This window comes from Nerophis ophidion, linkage group LG03 (assembly GCF_033978795.1).
Source record: "Nerophis ophidion isolate RoL-2023_Sa linkage group LG03, RoL_Noph_v1.0, whole genome shotgun sequence".
In the NCBI taxonomy this organism is placed as follows: domain Eukaryota; kingdom Metazoa; phylum Chordata; class Actinopteri; order Syngnathiformes; family Syngnathidae; genus Nerophis; species Nerophis ophidion.
Window position 1 is genome coordinate 36,491,811 of NC_084613.1, and position 22,898 is coordinate 36,514,708.

General features: G+C 38.9%; 1 protein-coding gene across 1 annotated transcript in view; it reads left to right on the plus strand.

Annotated features, from left to right (window-relative positions):
* The window catches only part of kiaa1109 (KIAA1109 ortholog), a 236,469-nt gene that overhangs the window by 84,920 nt on the left and 128,651 nt on the right, over nucleotides 1–22,898 (plus strand). Inside the window, exons 29-43 of the mRNA XM_061895057.1 lie at nucleotides 1,202–1,475; nucleotides 1,928–2,065; nucleotides 2,167–2,237; nucleotides 3,033–3,206; nucleotides 8,147–8,267; nucleotides 8,405–8,554; nucleotides 8,732–8,859; nucleotides 11,762–11,964; nucleotides 12,629–12,829; nucleotides 12,912–13,123; nucleotides 13,408–13,559; nucleotides 18,300–18,450; nucleotides 18,526–18,678; nucleotides 18,820–19,060; nucleotides 19,682–19,830. Coding sequence (XP_061751041.1) covers nucleotides 1,202–1,475; nucleotides 1,928–2,065; nucleotides 2,167–2,237; nucleotides 3,033–3,206; nucleotides 8,147–8,267; nucleotides 8,405–8,554; nucleotides 8,732–8,859; nucleotides 11,762–11,964; nucleotides 12,629–12,829; nucleotides 12,912–13,123; nucleotides 13,408–13,559; nucleotides 18,300–18,450; nucleotides 18,526–18,678; nucleotides 18,820–19,060; nucleotides 19,682–19,830 — 2,518 coding nt within the window. The remainder of the gene's footprint in view (nucleotides 1–1,201; nucleotides 1,476–1,927; nucleotides 2,066–2,166; nucleotides 2,238–3,032; nucleotides 3,207–8,146; nucleotides 8,268–8,404; nucleotides 8,555–8,731; nucleotides 8,860–11,761; nucleotides 11,965–12,628; nucleotides 12,830–12,911; nucleotides 13,124–13,407; nucleotides 13,560–18,299; nucleotides 18,451–18,525; nucleotides 18,679–18,819; nucleotides 19,061–19,681; nucleotides 19,831–22,898) is intronic.

Here is a 22,898-nt window from a genome sequence, read left to right on the forward strand (position 1 = left end):
CTCTATGATTACAAATATAGGATTCTACCTTAGTTTTAGTGGCGCTTTGAAGGGAGTTTTGAAAATAAGTTACATTTTACTTCATGTAAGGTTAAATGTTGAATAAGGGTGTTGTTTCGTACAGCTACCAAATCTGTTGAGAACAAATAGATCCGGCATTGCCTTCTATATTTAAATGACACTTTAACAGAATTAGGATGTAAGGAAAAACATTCTCAGATTTACAGTTTATAAATCATACATACCATTCCATAAAATGGTTCATTACGCCTTTTTAATGGTTTGATTTTCTTTTAAACGCATGAAAAAAGTGCTTAATGGCAAGCAAACCTTTGATTACTTGTATGACAAATACAATAATTGTAAAATATATTGTATCTCTATTGAATGCTTGTCTATTATAAATTCATGATAATATTTAATGTGCATTTAATGCTGGTTTTAAATATTTAAACCCACACTGGTCTTAATGACTTTCATTTATTACTCAGAGTCAGTGGAGGCGGATGGAAGGGATGTTGTAGTGAGTAAGCTGTATGATCCATTAGCTGCAAGACCATTTACTGCTGGTTGGCTATGCAAATTTGATGTCTCTTTTTTTTCCAAACATGCTGTCATTATCTGTTTCCTCAATTGTAAACACCACAATTTATTTTCCCCATCTATGTAATTGCCGCACACACAAATAACCATTGCAGAGGCATACACAGTTTCAGGTGTTACACATATCTGTGCAAGTAAAGAAGCACCGCCCGTACTCCCGTCATTGCTGGGAAAAAATGTGTTAATTAAATGTGTTACACAACTATTTCCTTTTAAATACACAAATGTATATCAGTACAGACACATTGAATGAGGCTGTTAAGTTTTTGATTAAATAATACTATATTTAATTTTGACTTACACTATTGTGCATCTATATTAAATATGACTGTTATGGTTACACGTTCATGTCTAACAAAAGTTTAGGATTAGATCTTTTTGAAGCGTCCATGGTAGCTGATATGAATCCACCGAGCAACATATTTATCACATTCCACATAATTATTTATTAAGTGTGACACGACAGTGAAACACAACACATTGTTTTAGTACAGATCCTGATTACTAATTGAGAGTAAATGCTTTACTCAGCATTACTTTAATTTGAATCTCACTACACCACCTACATTATTTAAATTGTCTGTTTTATTTCATTTAGCCGGAGTTCCATCTACCACAGTGTTGAGGGTCCTCTCGCTTATGTTCTCAATGGCGAGTTTATCACTGAGCCCCGCCCACTGCCTCTGCCACCAATGTTGCCCCCACTGCCTTCTCAGCCCCTTCCGAGCCACATATCCCAGGCCTCCTTTGTATCTGCTCTGGCCATGGAGGAAGAGAGCTCAGTGGAAGCTGAGAAAACAGCTGAGCCTGGTCCAGTAACCCGACAGCCCCACTTGATGATGTGCTACCAAAACTACCTGGCTCAATATCAAGTAAGCATATTATCTAAAATTTCTGATACAATAGAACATTCTTATTGGTCGACCACCCGTCAAAGTTAACCAATCTAACAATCTTGAATTCATAAACTCTGTGTCGCCAATCGCTACATATTATTTTACTGCATAAACGGATGATTCTTCCTGAGGTGTGATATTAAACTAGAAGTATTGAAGAAAATACCGTCCTCTTCCTACGCATAACCAGCACTTTAAAAATTTCATATTTCCCATCCAAAGCCCAAAATTGGAAATAATTCCTTGTGTGTGCATATTCGCAACCATATACTGCCAGGCAATACTTTATGCATTATTGTTTTCGGCAGAAAAATACTAAATATCAAGTTTTTTATGTCACTTTTGGCAAATAATATTGATCAGCTGATATTTTCTGGTATGATAACTTTTTCATTGTGTTTGTGTGTTGTCTGCTTTGTTTCTATAAGGTCTCCAACTGGTCTGTCAAGCAACCTACTAACAAGAGGACTTCTAAGTCCTCACTACACCGACCCTTAGATCTTGACACACCTACAAGTGAAGAAAGTTCCGCCTCCTTTGACCAATTGTCTGTTCCATGCTTTAAGGTTGTGGTGAATTCATTTAGTTTGTCATGATTTAGTTTACTTTTTCAAAATATACATTTGAATCCACATTACAACTGTATATTAATATTTATATGTTTCAGGTGACAAAACAGGGCCTTTCAGCCAGTTCTCTGTTAGATAGAGGACTTCAGTTGATGGGCGATAACAACAGGTATTCAAGAAACTAAAAATATTTGTTTTGTATATCTTATGTGATAATAGGCCTATTCTCTCATATCCTTGGTAGAAACCACTTTTTGATGTTTTTTTCATTAACCAGTTGGTGCAAATAATTAAAAAAAAGTGATTATTTAAACTTTCTATTTTAATTTGCTTGAAAAGTAATTGAATTAGTATTGTACTTACTCATTCATAAATTTAAAGAGAAAGTCATTTCTGTATTACTTTTTTATGTAAGATCATTCAGATTTTTAAGAGTGGGTTTCACCGGCCAGTTGCTTCAGTAAAACACCATTGACCCGGTATTTCATTTAACTAAGTATTTATTGAACCTCTACTACAACTGTCGGTCCACATTAAAATATTTGCTTCACAACTAAAAAAATTAGCTTAGCAGTGGTTAGTGCTGTTGAGGGATGTTTAATAAAATTAGAGTATTGAATTAAATGGATACAGACAAACACTTTACGTATACTTTACATGCCTTTTACATTAATAACATTTAAGTAGTAAAACGGCACTTTTAAATCAGTCTTTCACAATTCAGAAAAAAACAGTTTATTTGCAGATCCTGTCTTTTGCCTTGCTGAGTGAGCAAGGTCAGGTAACAGCTGTTAGTTATAAATGCATTGAAACGCACCGCTTTTGACCGTTGGTAACGGTGTTATAACATTGTAAATAATTAGATTAGCTGTCACTAGAAAACAATAACAGTGTTGGTTTTGCACTTGTCCGAATACTCATTGTTCATGACAAACTATAAAATTATGTTTTGTCTTCTCTCTAGCACTCCATATACTCCCCTGGATAAGAGAGCAATGGACAACATTGATGAAGATACAACAACAGATGACTGGACTCTGGAGCAGCCTTCAGCTCAGACCAGGACCACGGCTATCGTAGAGGTGAAAGGAGCCATTAATGTGGTTCTTACACCTCTTGTAGCTGAGACGCTGGACAGGTAGTAAACAGTATCTGTTTTTTTGGACCACACAACAAAACATATAGTACACTTCTAATCAAAGTGAGAAGACCACTTGAAAAAATGCATGCAAAAAAAAAAAAGAATTGGGATCAGAGACCAGTTTGAGCTGGTATTTTATTAAGGGACGGCGTGGCGCAGTGATAGAGTGGCCGTGCGCAACCCGAGGGTCCCTGGTTCAATCCCCACCTAGTACCAACCTCATCACGTCCGCTGTGTCCTGAGCAAGACACTTCACTCTTGCTCCTGATGGGTGCTGGTTAGCGCCTTGCATGGCAGCTCCCTCCATCAGTGTGTGAATGTGTGTGTGAATGGGTAAATGTGGAAGTAGTGTCAAAGCGCTTTGAGTACGGTACCTTGAAGGTAGAAAAGCGCTATACAAGTACAACCCATTTATCATTTATTCATCAGGAACAACAATGTAATTGTAATGGGCTGTGTATGCTTCTTTTTCTTCTCCAGATCAACAGGGAACTGCACTTTTTTTTGTAATTTTTTGAAATTTCCTTGACAATCACTATGTAAGACTAGACCACATATGTTTTTGTTTTTTTATGCATTCTAACTCGTAAAATACAGCCAGTACAAGGTGGTTAACAGTGGCGCTAATAGGAGCACACTAAATTAACCGCAAATAATACTCATTTACATTTTGTGACCTGAATATACTTTATATACTTAAATAAAATATATTTATATAATAAGATATATAAATATTTTGATATGGAATTAAATGTATATAGTTGAATAAATACTTAAACTAAGTATTAGCAATATTACTATTATAAGCGCTAATACCAACAAACAATTTTTAGCGGCACCTTGATCGAAGAGAGTTACTAGCTTATGATGTTATATTGACATGTTGAGCAGCATCACTTCTGAGCTGGTGAAAGTTAATTCTAAATTATAAATCATGCCTTTAACCTGTATAATAGAAGGTTGTAGCCATAAACCGAAAAGTTGGTCAACTTTGACATCCAGACCGGAGATGGCGAGAAAGACACGCGCAGACGCTCGTTTGCGGCACTTTTTCTTCCTTTTAACCCTTCATGGGGATGATTAATTTTTTATCTAAACGGGAATATATGAACATTCCATCAGTCGCCATATTAGTGAGAGCAGATATTGTACAGTAAGTGGTTGTTTTATGTTCAAAGTTTGTATAACTTGTTCAGCCCTCAGCAATACTGCTGAATATGCTTAGTATTTGCTGTTTGAAGGGAAAAGCGAACGTTGTGATGCGTCTGTGAAGTTAATACAACGCTGTAGAGCAAAATACATAAATATTACATTTTATTATGAATTTGCCTATTACATATACAGTTTGGTGAGGAAGCAGTGCCTGGGGAATCTGTGGTAGACTCTCCTATTTCTGGCGCTAAAGTTGCTGAGGTACAAACCCCGTTTCCATATGAGATGGGAAATTGTGTTAGATATAAATATAAACGGAATACAATGATTTGCAAATCCTTTTCAACCCATATTCAATTGAATAGACTGCAGAGACAAGATTTTTAATGTTCAAACTCATAAACCTGATTTTTTTTTTTGCAAATAATAATTAACTTAGAATTTCTTGGCTGCAACACGTGTCAAAGTAGTTGAGAAAGGGAATGTTCACCACTGTTTTACATCACCTTTTCTTTAAACAACATTCAATAAACGTTTGGGAACAGAGGAAACTAATTGTTGAAGCTTTAAAAGTGGACTTCTTTCCCATTCTTGTTTTATGTAGAGCATCAGTCGTTCAACAATCCGGGGTCTCCGCAGTCGTATTTTACGCTTCATAATGCACCACACATTTTCGATGGGAGACAGGTCTGGACTGCAGGCGGTCCAGGAAAGTACCCACACTCTTTTTTTGCGAAGCCACGCTTTTGTAACACGTGGCTTGGCATTGTCTTGCTGAAATAAGCAGGAGCATCCATGATAACGTTGCTTGGATGGCAACATATGCTGCTCCAAAACCTGTATGTACCTATTAGCATTAATGGTGCCTTCACAGATGTGTAGGTTAGTCATGCCTTGGGCGCTAATACACCCCCATACCTTCACAGATACTTGCTTTTGAACTTTGCGCCTAGAACAATCCGGATGTTTTTTTTTCTCTTTGTTCCAGAGGACACGACGTCCACAGCTTCCAAAAACAATTTGAAATGTGGACTCGTCAGACCACAGAACACTTTTCCACTTTGCATCAGTCCATCTGAGATGATCTCAGGCCCAGAGAAGTCGGCGGTTGTTGATAAATGGCTTTGGCTTTGCATAATAGAGCTTTAACTTGCACTTACTGATGTAGCGACAAACTATATTTAGTGACAGTAGTTTTCTGAAGTATTCATTGGCCCATGTGGTGATATCCTTTTGAGATTGATGTCGGTTTTTGATACAGTGCCGTCTAAGGGATAAAAGGTCACGGTCATTCAAAGTTGGTTTCCGGCCATGCCGCTTACAAGGAGTGATTTGTCCAGATTCTCTGAAGCTTTTGATGATATTATGGACGGTAGATGTTGAAATCCCAAAATTTCTTGCAATTGCACTTTGAGAAACGTTGTTCTTAAACTGTTTGACTATTTGCTCACGCAGTTGTGGACAAAGGGGTGTACTTCATCCCATTCTTTCCTGTGAAAGACTGAGCATTTTTTTGGGAAGCTATTTTTATACCCAATCATGGCACCCACCTGTTCCCAATTAGCCTGCACACCTGCGGGATGTTCCAAATAAGTGTTTGATGAGCATTTCTCAACTTTATCAGTATTTATTGCCACCTTTCCCAACTTCTTTGTCACGTGTTGCTGGAATCAAATTCTAAAGTTAATGATTATTTGCAAAAAAAAAAGTTTATCAGTTTGAACATCAAATATGTTGTCTTTGTAGCATATTCAACTGAATATGAGTTGAAAATGATTTGAAAGTCATTGTATTCCGTTTATATATACATCTAACACAATTTGGCATCTCATATGGAAACAGAGTTTGTAGTTAAAAAGCTCCTCGGTGGCAAGGCCTCAGGGGTGGATGAGATCCACCCGGAGTTCCTTAAGGCTCTGGATGCTGTGGGGCTGTCTTGGTTGACAAGACTCTGCAGCAGCGCATGGACATCGGGGGCGGTACCTCTGGATTGGCAGACCGGGGTGGTGGTCCCTCTCTTTAGAAAGAGGGACCGGAGGGTGTGTTCCAACTATCGTGGGATCACACTCCTCAGCCTTCCCGTTAAGGTTTATTTAGGTGTACTTTAGAGGAGGTTCTGCCGGACAGTCGAACCTCGGATTCAGGAAGAACAGTGTGGTTTTCGCCCTGGTCGTGGAACTGTGGACCAGCTCTATACTCTCAGCAGGGTTCTTGAGGGTGCATGGGAGTTTGCCCAACCAGTCTACATGTGTTTAGTGGACTTGGAGAAGGCATTCGACCGTGTCCCTCGGGAAGTCCTGTGGGGAGTGCTCAGTGAGTATGGGGTATCGGACTGTCTTATTGTGGCGGTCCGCTCCCTGTACGATCAGTGTCAGAGCTTGTTTCGCATTGCCGGCAGTAAGCCGCACCCGTTTCCAGTGAGTGTTGGACTTCGCTAAGGTTGTCCTTTGTCACCGATTCTGTTCATAACTTTTATGGACAGAATTTCTAGGCGCAGTCAAGGCGTTGAGGGGTTCCGGGTTGTTGGCTGCGGGATTAGGTCTATGCTTTTTGCATTTGATGTGGTCCTGATGGCTTCATCTGACCTGGATCTTCAGCTCTCACTGGATCGGTTCACAGCCGAGTGTGAAGTCAATGGTTCTCTCCCGGAAAAGGGTGGAGTGCCATCTCTGGGTTGGGGAGGAGACCCTGCCCCAAGTGGAGGAATTCAAGTACCTAGGAGTGTTGTTCATGAGTGGGGGAAGAGTGGATCGTGAGATCAACAGGTGGATTGGTGTGGCGTCTTCAGTAATGCGGACGTTGTACCGATCTGTTGTGGTGAGGATGGAGCTGAGCCGGAAGGCAAAGCTCTCAATTTACCGGTCGCTCTACGTTCCCATCCTCACCTATGGTCATGAAATTTGGGCCATGACCGAAAGGATAAGCGGCCAAAATGAGTTTCCTCCGCCGTGTGGCGGGGTTCTCCCTTAGAGATAGCGTAAGAAGCTCTGTCATCCGGGTGGAACTCAAAGTAAAGCCGCTGCTCCTTCACATCGAGAGGAGCCAGATGAGGTGGTTCGGGCATCTGGTCAGGATGCCACCCGAACGCCTCCCGAGGGAGGTGTTTAGGGCACATCCAACCGTCAGGAGGCCACGGGGGAGACCCAGGACATGTTAGGAAGATTATTTCTCCCGGGTGGCCTGGAACGCCTCGGGATCCCCCGGGAAGAGTTAGGCGAAGTGGTTGGGGAGAGAGAACTCTGGGCTTCCCTGCTTAGGCTGCTGCCCCCGCGACCAGACCTCGGATAAGCGAAGAAGACGGATGGATGAATGGATGGACATATACAGTTTACTTACAGTTTGCATATCAAAAGTTGATGAATGTTTTTCAATGTTTTTCAAGAACTTTATAGGCGTAATAGAGCAACTACCATTGGCTTTATTGTTTGTTGATTTATTCATTCAAAAATAAATTCATTTGTGTTCTTGTCTTACATAGGGATTGTGAATGATAGACAGCTTTCCAAAAAAAAGTGCAGTTTCCCTTTAATACTGGAGCGCAAATAGTCAATACATCATTGGATTCTTTGTTTGTGGACTATTCTCGATGTTTTGCCTTAATATAACCAAGACTGTGTATGAAAACCATGGTAATTCTTTGGTTGAAAATGTTTTTCGAAATCTAAGATATACAAAAAGTGGGGCATACAAAAACTGAGGAACCACTGAAACAGATGTCTCATATGGATACATTATATAGGTATGTTCCTTTATTGCAGCTCATATTTGTATTTGGTTGATTTCAGGTACATTGAGTCTATGGTCCACTTTGCCAGCATATGCCATCCTGCAGCCATTTTAGATGACCTACATGGGAATGTTCTAAATGAGGCCTATCAGATCAGCAAGTCTACCGTCACTGAATCTGTAAGTGCGACAAGAAACAAATACATCTATTTTAAATTCATTTGAATCATGGCTCTGTCGTTCCCTGAATGTATAAAGTCAAGATAGCATTCCCGCTAGTAATTGCAGTCCCATTGTTTTGAATCCGGACCACACAGAGCCAAGCAAGCAAACAAGAGAACCAGCTATCCAAGACAGAGGGCACGACCCAGGGCTCTCTCAATATCTCCAACGGCCAGACAGACCTGTCCATCAAACCGGATAATGTGAAAATCAAGGGGCTTCAAGCCAATGTCTCCATCCCTAAGGTAAGCCTCATGACCCCGTATAATGAGAGGTCCAGTGTTTTGAACTGATCAAGGGAAATCGCAGAACATTTTTTTCATGGACTGTATTGACGAGATTCTAACTCCTTTTTCATCTATTTTTGGCTCTTTAAAATTCGTATTTATTGATATAAATAAAAATCTTTTGTTTTGTTGCAGGTGAACCTTTGTCTCCTACAGGCTTCTATAGAGGAGGGTTCTCCATCCTGCTCCAGCAAATGTGTTACGCATGTATCCCTTGTGGCACTGTGCTTTGACAGGATTGCCACCCAGTTCAGGATGAACAGGTAAGACCATAACTATTGAGTATTGAGCATGTGTGTATCATTACTGAACCCTCTCCTCAGTATTTAGGTTACAGTCAAGAAACCTGGGCAGATCAATGTTTTTGGCTGGAGTCCGTGTCAGGATCTCTCTCGCATATGCGCTTAAAATAGATTTTGCAACTAGTACAATCACGTTTTGAGATTAAAATCAATTTAAAGTAGATGAAACAAGAATTTGGGAGAAAAAAAACATTTTCAGCACATTAGAGAACTGCTGTATCAACCCTCTGCGCACCTCTCAGCGCAGACTTCATCCCGTGTACACAGTATCGCCGCAATCGCGACATGCTAGTTTAGCTGCAATCAAAGCAATTAGCCAATCACTGCCAATTGTATTTCAACAACTAAAGTTACATGCAAAGTAAACACACCCACGTTTCCACTGCTTGATTCTTTGCTCACTTACAGTTTGTTGACAGTGTGTTAACATTTAGGGGACGCGCCCTGATGCAAAAAGTAAACATACTCCTTTTGCAGTGATGAACAAAACTTTGAATGACGCCACTGTTTTGTTATGCTCAGATGGCGTCTGTGTTTACATGCTGCTTCTGTCAAGATAGGAAGCAGAGAAACGAGAATGCAAAAATACCACTGAAGAAAAAGATAAAACCTATTGCTGGTCAGCAACTATAATTTATGTTTTCACTACTACTGATCAGACTAGCAATAGTTTCTGAACATTGGGGGACGGCGTGGCGCAGTGGTAGAGTGGCCGTGCGCAACCCGAGGGTCCCTGGTTCAAATCCCACCTAGTACCAACCTCGTCACGTCCGTTGTGTCCTGAGCAAGACACTTCACCCTTGCTCCTGATGGGTGCTGGTTGGCGCCTTGCATGGCAGCTCCCTCCATCAGTGTGTGAATGTGTGTGTGAATGGGTAAATGTGGAAGTAGTGTCAAAGCGCTTTGAGTACCTTGAAGGTAGAAAAGCGCTATACAAGTACAACCCATTTATCATTTATTTATTTATCTCCTGTATGAACTGCTGTCTCATCTTCCACGCAATAATAGTAATTTTTTCTAGTTGTGGCTCATCCCCACATAATAATATTTGCATTTTTCCAATTAACATTTCATGTACTGCAACATTTGCACTACTCTCAAAAAAGAGGCACATCATTTCCAGTTAAGAATGTTTTGTTTGTGTTAAAATCGGCACGTCTATTGATATTTTTTGGTACTAATTGTTTCAATTTGAATTTTGCTTATTTATTTAGGTGTTATTTATGTTGTTACAAAATTTTATACATATTTATACATTTTATAAATGTTTCAACATAAATAAATCCATCTGGTATTATAACCATACCATACAATACCATCACCAAAAGAATTCAATACACCATTTTTAGGAAAATAAGAATGTTTAAAGGGGCTCAGCTTTGCATCTTGCTCTGTTACATTTTTCAACCAAAAAAACCAAACACCACCAGCTAGTTTACGTGCCATTATGGGTTTTAACAGAAAAAATGTCTAAATGTTTTACCATTACTCATTATACTGAGTAAAAATTGGTCATCGGTCCGAGAAATTTGTTTGGCATTCACCCCTGTCTCGTACATGCAGGGAGCATGTGCACATACACAAAAGCAGTCCAAAAAAAACAACGAAAAATTTGTAGTCATGTTATTATCAGAGAATACACATTCAATGATAGCTAATGTTAGCTACCCAGATCACTGTCATTAGCTAGCAATACACAAAGCTAATACGCGGGTACATGATGCATACGAGCGTTGTTATGTCAATACATACTGATAGCCGAAAATGGGTGGGATAAATTGCTTAAAATACTTTGGAAAGTTAACGCCCTATAGGCATGTATCTAAAGGTTGCCAACAGCCCCTTTTAGTGGGGACTATCCATCCATCCTTCCGCTTGTCCTTCTCTGAGGGGCCGGAGCTTATTGTTTGGAAAATTACTATAACAAAAGTTAATTATTTACAGTTACTGAATTAATAATGGAATTAATCTTTAATAAATGTAATTAATTACTACAGGAAGTAATTATTGCCTTACTTTAAACAAACAAAAAACTTAAAATATCTGGCATATTCAGTTGAAACGTTTCATGAGACCAGCCTGTGTGTATGTGCCTTTAAAAGGTGGTGCCTTTTGATAAATGACGTGTGAGATTAGCGCCCAGAGAAAGTAGCATCAACTCAGCTGTGTTTGTTAGCTCAGACTCGCAGTTTGTGGGCAGTTAGGGCAACTCTGTTGAATATTTTCACTCGATTGTGTCAGTGCTAGTTAATAGAGAAATTGAATGTGCTTCAATGGCTGTACTTTCTTTTTTCACAAACTTTGTACTGTAGGATTGCATGCTTGTCCCGTTAATCATTGAACGACTGAAGCGCTACATAAAACAAGACTGGGAAATAATTCCACTTTCAAAGCTTCAACAATTAGTTTCCTCAGTTCCCAAACGTTTATTGAGTGTTGTTAAAACAGAAGGTGATGTAACACATTGGTGAACATGCCCTTGCCCAACTACTTTGGCACGTGTTGCAGCCATGAAATTCTAAGTTAATTATTTAAAAAATAAATAAATAAATAAATCATGAGTTTGAACATCAAATATCTTGTCTTTGTGGTGCATTCAATTGATTATGGGTTGGAAATGATTTGCAAATCATTGTATTCCGTTTATATACTATACTATTCCGTTTATATTCCATCTAACACAATTTTTCAACTTATATGGAAACGGGGTTTTTACAAACATGATGAGCACGTTACACACACAAGATAAGCAAAATGTACTTTTGTCACATGATACTGTACTTGACGTACATTATGTTGAAAATCATTCATCTACGTGTATTGGTCAAGCAAAGAAACAAATCAATCATGTCTGTATTTTCAGAGGTATAGTAGAAGAAACCCCAAACACAACTGATCATGGCAGACCCTCTGTTATGTTAGAGAAGTACGCCTCTGCCACTAAGATGCAGCCTCAATCATCTGGCTCATTACGCTCCAATGCTGGAATTGAAAAGGGCAAAGAAATAGCTGCTCGGCTCAACATCCACCGTATACACAGCCAATTGAGAGGCCTTGACTCCACAGGTTGGTTATGTCTTTTTTGGACCATTCCAGCAAATTGGTACCATTTTTGCCCCAGGAAATACATACACATGTTTTGAGAGTGTTACAACATGCAAAAGGTACCAATACCGTGGAATGTTCATTATATTAAGTGTTCATAGTATGTAATCTGGGGCTTCACGGTGGCAGAGGGGTTAGTGCGTCTGCCTCACAATACGAAGGTCCTGCAGTCCTGGGTTCAAATCCAGGCTCGGGATCTTTCTGTGTGGAGTTTGCATGTTCTCCCCGTGAATGCGTGGGTTCCCTCCGGGTACTCCGGCTTCCTCCCACTTCCAAAGACATGCACCTGGGGATAGGTTGATTGGCAACACTAAATTGGCCCTAGTGTGTGAATGTGAGTGTGAATGTTGTCCGTCTATCTGTGTTGGCCCTGCGATGAGGTAGCGACTTGTCCAGGGTGTACCCCGCCTTCCCCCCGATTGTAGCTGAGATAGGCGCCAGCCCCCCCCGCGACCCCAAAAGGGAATAAGCAGTAGAAAATGGATGGATGGAGTATGTAATCTGTGCCTACACTCTCTGTGCTCTGTACACTAAATATATATATATATTGTTTTTTGATCTGTTTGTTTGTTCTTCTGTATCACTTGTTATACATCTTGGATTCATTATTATTTTCTTCCCATAGACATTGGCACTTGTGCCATTACAGCTATCCCAACTGAGAAGTCCAAAGTATTGTTTGGCCTGGAAGAAATTGAGGATTTTTCAATAGTTGATGAAACAGACATCCATGCTAGCTCAGGTGACCTTTGCCGTTCAACCGCACCTCTTGAGAAATGGGGCTGGATCATGTTTGAGTGTGGCATTGAGAATCTAACAGTCAAAGGTAAGCAGACTCTCCGACTAGGACGTTTTTATATTCTTTCTTTTTATATGTGAAACTTATTTATTAATACTTTGTGCTGTAGGGGGTCGTCAGTCAGGAGCCATTCTGTACAATGCATTTGGTGTGATGCACCACTCAGACACTGGAGGCAGAACTGGAGTACCACACTTGAATGGATCAACAGGCTCTCAGACCGGGAGTGGTTACAGTACTGACGGATCTGATGATAACTTACCACGGGATGTTGTTAGCCCCCCCTCTGACGTCAATGAACATTCTGACTCAGATGAGCAGGTATGATGCTGAGAATCAAATAGCATGTAATATTCTGTATTTATTTGTGTTGAGTGGGTATGAAGTGCCACATCATTATAATCATATGAAAAAAAAATGGCTTTAAATTAATTTTGAGGAAAAAGACACAGTGTTACGGACTTATCAAACAATGTATTAAATACATTGTTTGATAAGTCCGTAACACTGTGAGTATGGTTTAGTGAGTTAGTGTTTTGCAATTATAAAAAACTCATTAATGCTACTGGTAATTAACTCATCTTTTATATTTACTGGATGTGCAGGATGAAGGCGTTGAGTCAGACGACATAAAGAAAGACCTCGCGCTCATGCCTCCGCCACCTGACTCCAGCAGCATGAAGCTGACCATCCGGGAGATCTGGTTTAGTTTTGCTGCACCCACAAATGTCAGATCACCTTCACAGGCAATTTCTAGGTATTGACTTTTGTATGTTTTAAAATTTAAGTTATACAGGTTTCACTTTATTAAATTTTACTTTGAATTTTTAAAGTTCTTGAGAGAAATCAAAAATACTTTTAACAAGTACAGTATGTGAGGTTAAAAGCCTACTGAAACCCACTACTACCCACCACGCAGTCTGATAGTTTATACATCAATGATGAAATATTAACATTGCAACACATGTCATTACGGCCTTTTTAGTTTACTAAATTGCAATTTTAAATTTCCCGGGACTTTTTTCTTTAAAACGTCGCGTAATGATGACGTGTACGCGTGACGTCACGGGCTGTAATGAATATGAGCGCTGCGTAGACACACAGCTAAAAGTCATCTGTTTTAACGGCATAATTACACAGTATTTTGGACATCTGTGTTGCTGAATTTTTATGCAATTTGTTCAATTAATTTTGGAGAAGTCCAAGTAGAAAGACGGAGTTGGGAAGCTTTAGCCTTTAGCCACACAAACACACGGTGATTCCTTGTTTAAATATTCACGGAGATGAAACTTTAGTATGGATCACAGCGGACATGGATCCCGACTACATGTCAACCAGCTGGTTTCGGTGAGAAAATTGTGGTTAAAAAGTCGCCTCTTACCGGATATCAGCTGAGCTTGTGCCGTCCATGCAGCTGCCGTCGACTTCCCTAAGACACTGCACGTCAACACACTTCCGACTATCAGGTACAGTTAAACTCACTAAAACACTAGCAACACAATAGAAAGATAAGGGATTTCCCAGAATTATCCGAGTAAATGTCTCTAAAAACATATGAATCCGTCTCAATGCAACGCGATTGCAATCGCGTTTTTTCTTTTTTTCATCTTTTTTTAACTTTTTTTTTTTTCTAGTCCGTCGCTGTCAATATCCTCAAACACAAATCTTTTATCCTCGCGCAAATTATTGGGGAAATTGTCGTTTCTCGGTCTGAATAGGTGTTTTTGTTGGAGGCTCCAATTAAAATCAATGTGAATACACGTATATGAGGAGCCCTCAACATGTGACGTAATCGTCTGCAACTTCCGGTAGAGGCAAGGCTTTTCTCCAGTTGCAAACTTTATCGTAAATGTTCTCTACTAAATCCTTACAGCAAAAATATGGCAATATCGCGAAATGATTAAGTATGACACATGGAATGGACCTGCTATCCCCGTTTAAATAAGAAAATCTCATTTCACTAGGCCTTTAAATTTTAAATTAGCGCTGTAAAATTATAATTGCTTTAAAAATTAGATTGATCACACTTTTGAATTAGGATTAATCACGATTAATCACAGGGTATTACTTGCTTAACTAATTTAAATGAACTTGAAAAAAGATCCCAATATTTGGACACCGCGCGGTCTTGTCAAACAACCACATCAAAAGTAGCGAGCGACGTTACGTCAAACGTCTCGGTAACGGCATTATAATGTGCATACAAGTAAATAAATTACACGTACCTGTAACGCAGTTAGTCTGAACACTTGTGTGGACCCAATGAATTTTCCTAGAACCCACTTAAGTTACCGCCCGTGGGTCCCGGGGACTCACTACATAGGGCTTGTGGGTGCCTTGTTTACATGGCTGTACAGTACCCAGAGTCGTGTATAAAGAGAGTATGGCCAACTTAACAGCAGGCGCCATGATTGCTCCCAAAGAACGTGTGCGGCTCTGCCAGATGCATAATCTCCCCAACGATCATGGACAGATTATGACTTTTATGTAGAGATGTCCGATAATATCGACCGATAAATGCTTTAAAATGTAATATCAGAAATTATCGGTATTGTTTTTTTGTTTTCATTAAATCAACATAAAAAACACAAGATACACTTACAATTAGTGAACCAACCCAAAAACCTCGCTCCCCCGTTTAGACTCATTCACACAAAAGGGTTGTTTTTTTTCTGTTATTAATATTCTGGTTCCTACAATATACATCAATATATATCAATACAGTCTGCCAGGGATAAAGTCCGTAAGTACACATGATTTTGCCTGCTGCTGGTCCACTAATAGTCATAACCTTTAACAGTTAATTCTACTCATTTTCATTAATTACTAGTTTCTATGTAACTGTTTTTACATTATTTCACTTTCTTTTTTATTCAAGAAAATGTTTTTAATTTATTTATCTGTATTTTATTTAAAAACATTTTATTTAAAAGAGCCTTACGTTCACCAGACCTGGTTGTCCATGAAATTAGATTGTTTAAAGGGTTCTTAAAAGCCAGGTCCAGTCCAGATTATGCCCAGGTCGGGCTCAACAAGACACACCTTCATTTATGTACACTCAAAATTTGAGAACTTCAACAACAGATTGCATATAATCTGTAAACAAAATTATATTTTCAAAATAAGCATTTGTATACAGTCCAGACTATGTCCAGGTCGGGCTCAGCAACACACACCTTCATTTATGTACATTCAAAAATAGAGAAGACAACAACACATTGCATATAATCTATAAACAAAATTACATTTTCAAAATAAGCATCTATGTACAGTTCAGATTATGTCCAGGTCGGACTCAGCAACGCACACCTTCATTTATGTACGTTCAATTTAGGAAACACAACAACAACAGATTGCATATAATCTGTAAACAAAATTACATTTGAAAAATAAGCAATTGAGGACGTCCCATCTTTTTTTATGTTTTTGGCATCATTATCGGTTTCAACCATATAACTTTTGGTATCGGTTTCAAAAAGTAAAATTAATGACTTTTTAAAACGCAGCTGTACGGTAAAACACGGACGTAGGGAGAAGTACAGAGCAGTTGCATCCCCCAGTCAGCAGCCCCTACCCTCTCCCCTCTCCCACACACAACACAGGAGTTGACGACTGCAACATGAGAGGTTTACTGGCGACGCTTGATGACCTCATCAAACGGCTCCGAGTGGAGCATAACAACAACAAGAGTGTGTTGTGCCGGTGCTGTAGCCGTGGCTAACAAGTGAGGTCGCTCGGTGACTGACTAATGACACCATGGTTTGGGATTGATTTAATGTCTGAAAAATAAAAAAAACTGGCAATTTGCATCCATCTATCCATTTTTTACCGCTTGTCCCTTTTGGGATCGCGGGGGGTCGCTGGAGCCTATTTTAGCTGCATTGGATGACTGCAAAAAGCTGGTTATGCGAGGAGGAACCAATACGTCTTCCTTAAATATGAGCAATTTGATATCCCACCTCTTCCAGAATCATAAGGAGATACACGATGAATACAAGCGGAAGATGGATGAAACTAACAGCGAAAAAAAGTAGTACCACACAGTTGTCTCTTAAAGACTCTGCCGAGAAAAAACAGAAATACAACAAAAAACACCCCAAGGCGAAAGCCCACGCAATATGGCAAAAGCTACGGTGGAGTTTGGTGTGGATAGTCTGCCCTGCAAGGCGCATACTATGCTGCTTGCAGTGAGCGGAGCTGCCTGTCCTAACGCAGCATTTCAGAAGCTCTGACTGACTGCTAGGCCACTTCAAGCACTCACCACTAGCTTGCAGCACATTTTTTTACTCATACAAATACGTTAGAGCAGGGCAGATTGAGCCCAGTTTTTAATTTCCTGGTTTACAATATACCAGGCAGTCTTGCACTAATGGAGGACTGTTATTGTGTACTTTATTACTCTAGTATACTCTGGACTGAAGCTGTGTACCTTCATTGTTTTTTTAGCTGTTGTTTTGAGGCATGTTTAGAAAGGCATGTGGAAAGTCAAACTTTGAAGTATTAAAATATTTACTATAGTTGTAGTTTGTATCAGGAGAGAGCATGTCCCAAAATTCCAAGATGCTGTTTTGAGGCATGTTAAAAAAATAATGCACTATGTGACTTCAATAATAAATATGGCAGTGCCATGTTGGGACTTTTTTCCATTATTTGAGTTGAAGTTGTTCTCTTATTTTGGTAAATCTTGTTACATTGTTTAATGCATCCAGCGGGGAATCAAAACAAAATTAGGCATAGTAATGTGTTAATTCCAAGACTGTGTATATCGGTATCGTTGATATCGGATTCTGTAATTAAGAGTTGGACAATATCGGAATATCAGATATCGGCAAAAAAGCCATTATTGGACATCGCTACGTTTATGTGAAGTATGTCAACTGTGGCGACTGCCTCCAATGTATTTGTAATCACTATCTGTCACTCATTATGTATTATTCCAACTGATCTTTTTATCTTGAAACATGGTAAATTAATAAAGTGTACTTTTGTACTTATTTCTGCACAATAAGTCATATATGGTAACACTGGTGAGCAATAGTGATTTTTTTTTATAGTTCATGTTATCTAATACCGTTGTCCCCAACCACCGGGCTCGATTGGTACCGGGCCGCAGAATAATTTTTTTATACATATATTATTTATATATATATTATTTATATATATTTTATATATTTTTTGTATTATTTTTAATTTTTTTTTATTTTGTATTAAATCAACATACATAACACAATGTACAATTACAATTAGTGCACCAACCCAAAAAACCTCCCTTTTTCAGGACAAAAAAAACAAAAACTGTGTGAAACACTGTACTTGAATGAAGTGGTTCTTTAGCATACCACTAGATGTAACGTAGTAGTACACATTCCAAATCACTGCGGTACGGAATATGAAAAATGGAATTAGGCCAAACACGGTATGTTTGCTCAAGGAATTCTTCTAGTTTTGTAACATTTATATTTAGTGCATGTCATAAACCTTCCTCTTTGATTTCTAGGCAATTGAACCTTCTCAGCACTGCCACGCCTGCCATTGGAGCCTGGTTGGTCCCTATTGACCAGCTTAAATCTTCTTTCCACAAACTAGACATGGAGGGCACACTGCGTGTGTGTGCAGTCATGGGCTGCATCATGACAGAGGCTCTCGAGGTCAGTTATTTATCCAATGATATGCAACACCTGTCATCTTGTCTTGTAGTGTGACTACGTTTTATCATGGTGCAGAAAAAGAGTATCCACATCCCGTTCAGAAGCAAGTACAATCGTGTAACGAAGCGAGCTCGGTACCTGCATGAAAATCCTTCGTGTATGCTTTGCAACATTCTTCACCGCTATTTGCAACAGGCTGACTATTCTGTCATAGAAGAAGCTACAATGGTTAGTACAAGACCCATGCAGCTTACAAAACGTATGAATGTTTAAATAAAATCATATGTAATCAGGTACATATGTCATATTTTTGGGTCCCCTTTACTACTGATACATTTTATGTCTCAACATTTTTCCTTTTAATTGCAGAATGATGGCGTCCCAGCCTTGGTGACTCTCAAAAAGGGTCTTGTGGCGTTGGCCCGGCAATGGATGAAATTCATTGTTGTTACTCAAGGCTTCAAAGCTATTGGTCTGATGAGACCCAACCAGCTTGCTAAACCAAAGGAACCTCTGCAGACTCTGGCTGAAACATTTTTGGGCTTGGACAATGGTGCTACGCTGCAAAGTGATACCAGTGGTGATGGAGCTGAATTTGAATATGACGCAGGTGGGGGCAAAAAAGCTTTCAAAAGATCACATTTTACCAGTCATTTAAAGATTACAGATCCACTATATAACTATATAAACTTGCCTGGTCTAAATTGCCTTTTACTTTTAAGCATGTGAAATGTTTGTGGAAATCCATGCTTTTAAACGTAAATTTTCGCATCAAAATATGACTTCCACGTTTTTTAAATTAAATATGAAAAAAAAAAGGGATGTAAACAAAATGTGTTGGAACACTAGCCTCAGCCGCTGGTACTCACTTTTTCTCTTGCCTTACATCACACTGAGTTGCAGGACCGGAAAACAATCAGGTGCACAGAAACAAGCTCGCTATGTAGCTAACCATTTAGGTAGCTTGTTGTCGCCTCTGTTTTCTCCCAAAGGCAAATCGTTGACGGCTGTCCGTTTTACTGCTAATCATATTTGGATGATTACAGTCCCAACACTGTTAGTTTCGAACCAGTTGTAATTGTAGAGTATTAATTATTTGCAAGCGAGAAGGTATAATTTTTCATGGCAGTACTGCCTGCAGATGGAAATGTTCCTCTTTTTTTCCTCAAAGTGTGCTTGCATCCCTGTACTTCAGTCATTTGAGTGGATTTTGTTTTATGTTGTTGTGAAGCCGCAGTGAGTGAACACACCATGTTACTGGAGGGAGCGTGCAGTCGTCCACCACCAAAAGAGGGAAACTCTGGTCCTGTAAGTGGAGTGGAGATCATGAGGAAACTATCCAAGTCCCATACACACAGCGAGTCTGCACTACGAATAAAGGTAAAAGTTAATCGCATGGTGTTTAGCTTCTAAAAATATATATATGTACTTAAAGTTATGTACATTCAGCTTAATAAATGTACTACAGTAAATCACAACTCAGAGTATTCGAATTTACTTTTCAAAACACATTTTTAAAGCCTTTTCTTGTCACTGTTTTGTTATTAAAAGCTGTCAGTGTTCACTTTCAAAATTGGACTGCACATTGTAACTAGAGTTTATGCAGTTCCAGTAGGAAATGCACATTGTAACTAGAGTTTATGCAGTTCCAGTAGGAATTGCATTTGAATGCTCCTATCAATGCTGAAGCTGAATTTGTGAAAGACTAAGCATTTTCTGGGAAGCTGTTTTTGTACCTAATCATGGCACCCACCTGTTCCAAATTAGCCTGCACACCTGTGGGATTTTCCAAATAAGTGTTTGATGAGCATGGCTCAACTTTATCAGTATTTATTGCCACCTTTCCCTACTTCTTTGACACGTGTTGCTGGCATTAAATTCAAAAGTTAATGATTATTTGAACATCAAATAAGTTGTCTTTGTAGAATATTCAACTGAATATGGGTTGAAATTGATTTTTAAATCATTGTATTCCGTTTATATTTACATCCAACATAATTTCCCAACTCATATGGAAACGGGGTTTGTACAACAAAATATGTTAAGAATGGTTAGAATATTGTAGAATGCTGGTTGAAATGCTATGGAATATAGAAGGAAGGATAGAAACAGTTGGACTGTGAAATGGTTTGAACATAGAAAAACTTTGATGGTAGAAATTATTTCAATGTTGAAATGGCTTTAATGTAGAAGATCGTAAACCATACTGAAATGTACTATGACATTAGAAATTATAAATGTTTTTAGTAAAAGCTGACATTAAGCCATGTGACGCAAATATATAAAATTATCAAAAGATTTATGAATTTGCCCCCTCCGGGATTTGAACCCATGTAATCCGGGTGAAAGGCAGATGTATTATCTGTCGGGCCAAACATCCTAGCTGGTTCAAGAACTTCCAACTTTTGTTGTTAAAGGAAGAACTTCAACCGTTGAATTGACTTCCTTGGCCGCACCTTTTTCAGCTATTTTTGGGGATATATACTGAATGTATATATATATATATATATATATATATATTTTTTTTTTTATTACATTGATTGTATAGAAAATGTACTTGCAAACAAGCTAACATTTAGAGAGAACAAAAATTTAAACCATAACTTACACAGATACAGGCGATGAAGGGGTCCTAGTCGAAATAATACCTGTATATCAGGGGTGCCCATTACGTCGATCGCGATCGACTGGTCGATCTCGGAGGGTGTGTGTGTCTATCTCAAGCCAGGCATTAAAAAATAGACATAAAAATGAGCAATCATCAATCATACCAAGACTTCACTTTCGTCAGTTGTTTGACACTCTCGGCACCCGAGGACCCGAGATGACGCTGGCTGCTGCGAGCTCATATTTAAGAAAAAAATCACTTACAGGGCGGACGCAGAGAAACACATTTTATTTCTAGAGACTCCGTACCTACTGTCAAAACTCTAAAGACCGACTGCACAGTTCCTGTCTTCACCATAAAAGACCTGTTTCATCCTGCCTGTGCTAACAAAATAAGAGTCTCAGAAAGCTAGCGTGCACAAGCTAGCAAGCTACGGAGTTTGATGCCAATGTATTTTTCCCCCGGCCTCAGCGACCGCTTTCTCACTTGCTTGCCCACCCGCACAGTCACTGACGTCACTCACCTGCTGCCAGACATTAAAGGGCCACACACATATGCTACTCTCATAACAAAGTGTTTAAAAACGAGTATGCAAGTTGGACAAATGAGATGCCAAATCCAACCACTTTCATGTGGTATTGGACAGAAAGGAGGACTTTTTTTTGCCTCCATTTGAAAATGCGGACGTTATCAGCACCACTGTCTAATTCCAATCAATGCAAGTCAAATACACTAACTTATATTCTTGTCTTCATGAAAGAAAGGAATCTATGTGTGTTAAACATGCTTGCATTATCATTAAACACCATTAACTTGTTAACAAAAATGTCTCTTTCATAAATGAATAAATATAAATTATAAATAGGAATGAGGTAGATCTCCTCGACTTGGCCTGCAGAAAAAGTGTGAGCGCCCCTGCTGTATATGTTCAATACTTGCACTTGCATCTGTAGGCCAACCAAAATTACTCATATATCACTGCTCTATTCTTGCTGTCACAAGATTGATCCAATGTGGAGTTTCACAAAGTATATTACACAAGCATGATAAGCAGACTTTAAATTAAAAGGTGTGAGGGACAATTAAATACCTATAATACAATATAATATAATATAATATATATATATATATATATATATATATGTATGTATATTTATGTATGTATATATATGTATGTATATATATATATATATATATATATATATATATATATATATATATATATATATATGTAAATACGTATTTGAACACCCTGCTATTTTGCAAGTTCTCCCACTTAGAAATCATGGAGGGGTCTGAAATTTTCACAGTAGGTGCATGTCCACCGTATGAGAGATAACCTAAAAAGAAAAATCCAAAAATCACAATCTATGATTTTTTTAACAATTTAGTTGTGTGATACAGCTGAAAATAGGTATTTGAACACCTGTCTTATCAGCTAGAATTCTGACTCTCAAAGACCTGTTAGTCCACCTTTAAAAGTCCTCCTCTACTCCACTCTATTATCCTGAATCAGATGCACCTGTGTGTGGTCGTTAGCTGCATAAAGACACCTGTCCACCCCATACAATCAGTAAGACCCAAACATTCAGCATGGCTAAGAGCAAAGAACTGTCCAAAGACACCAGAGACAAAATTGTGCAACTCCTTAAGGATGGAAAAGGCTATGGAGAAATTGCCAAGCAGCTTGGTGAAAAAAGCTCCACTGTTGGAGCAATCATTAGAAAATGGAAGAAGCTAAACATGACGGTCAATCTCAATGGGAGTGGAACCCCATGCAAGATATCACCTCGTGGGGTCTCAATGATGCTGGGAAAGGTGAGGAATCAGCCCAGGACTA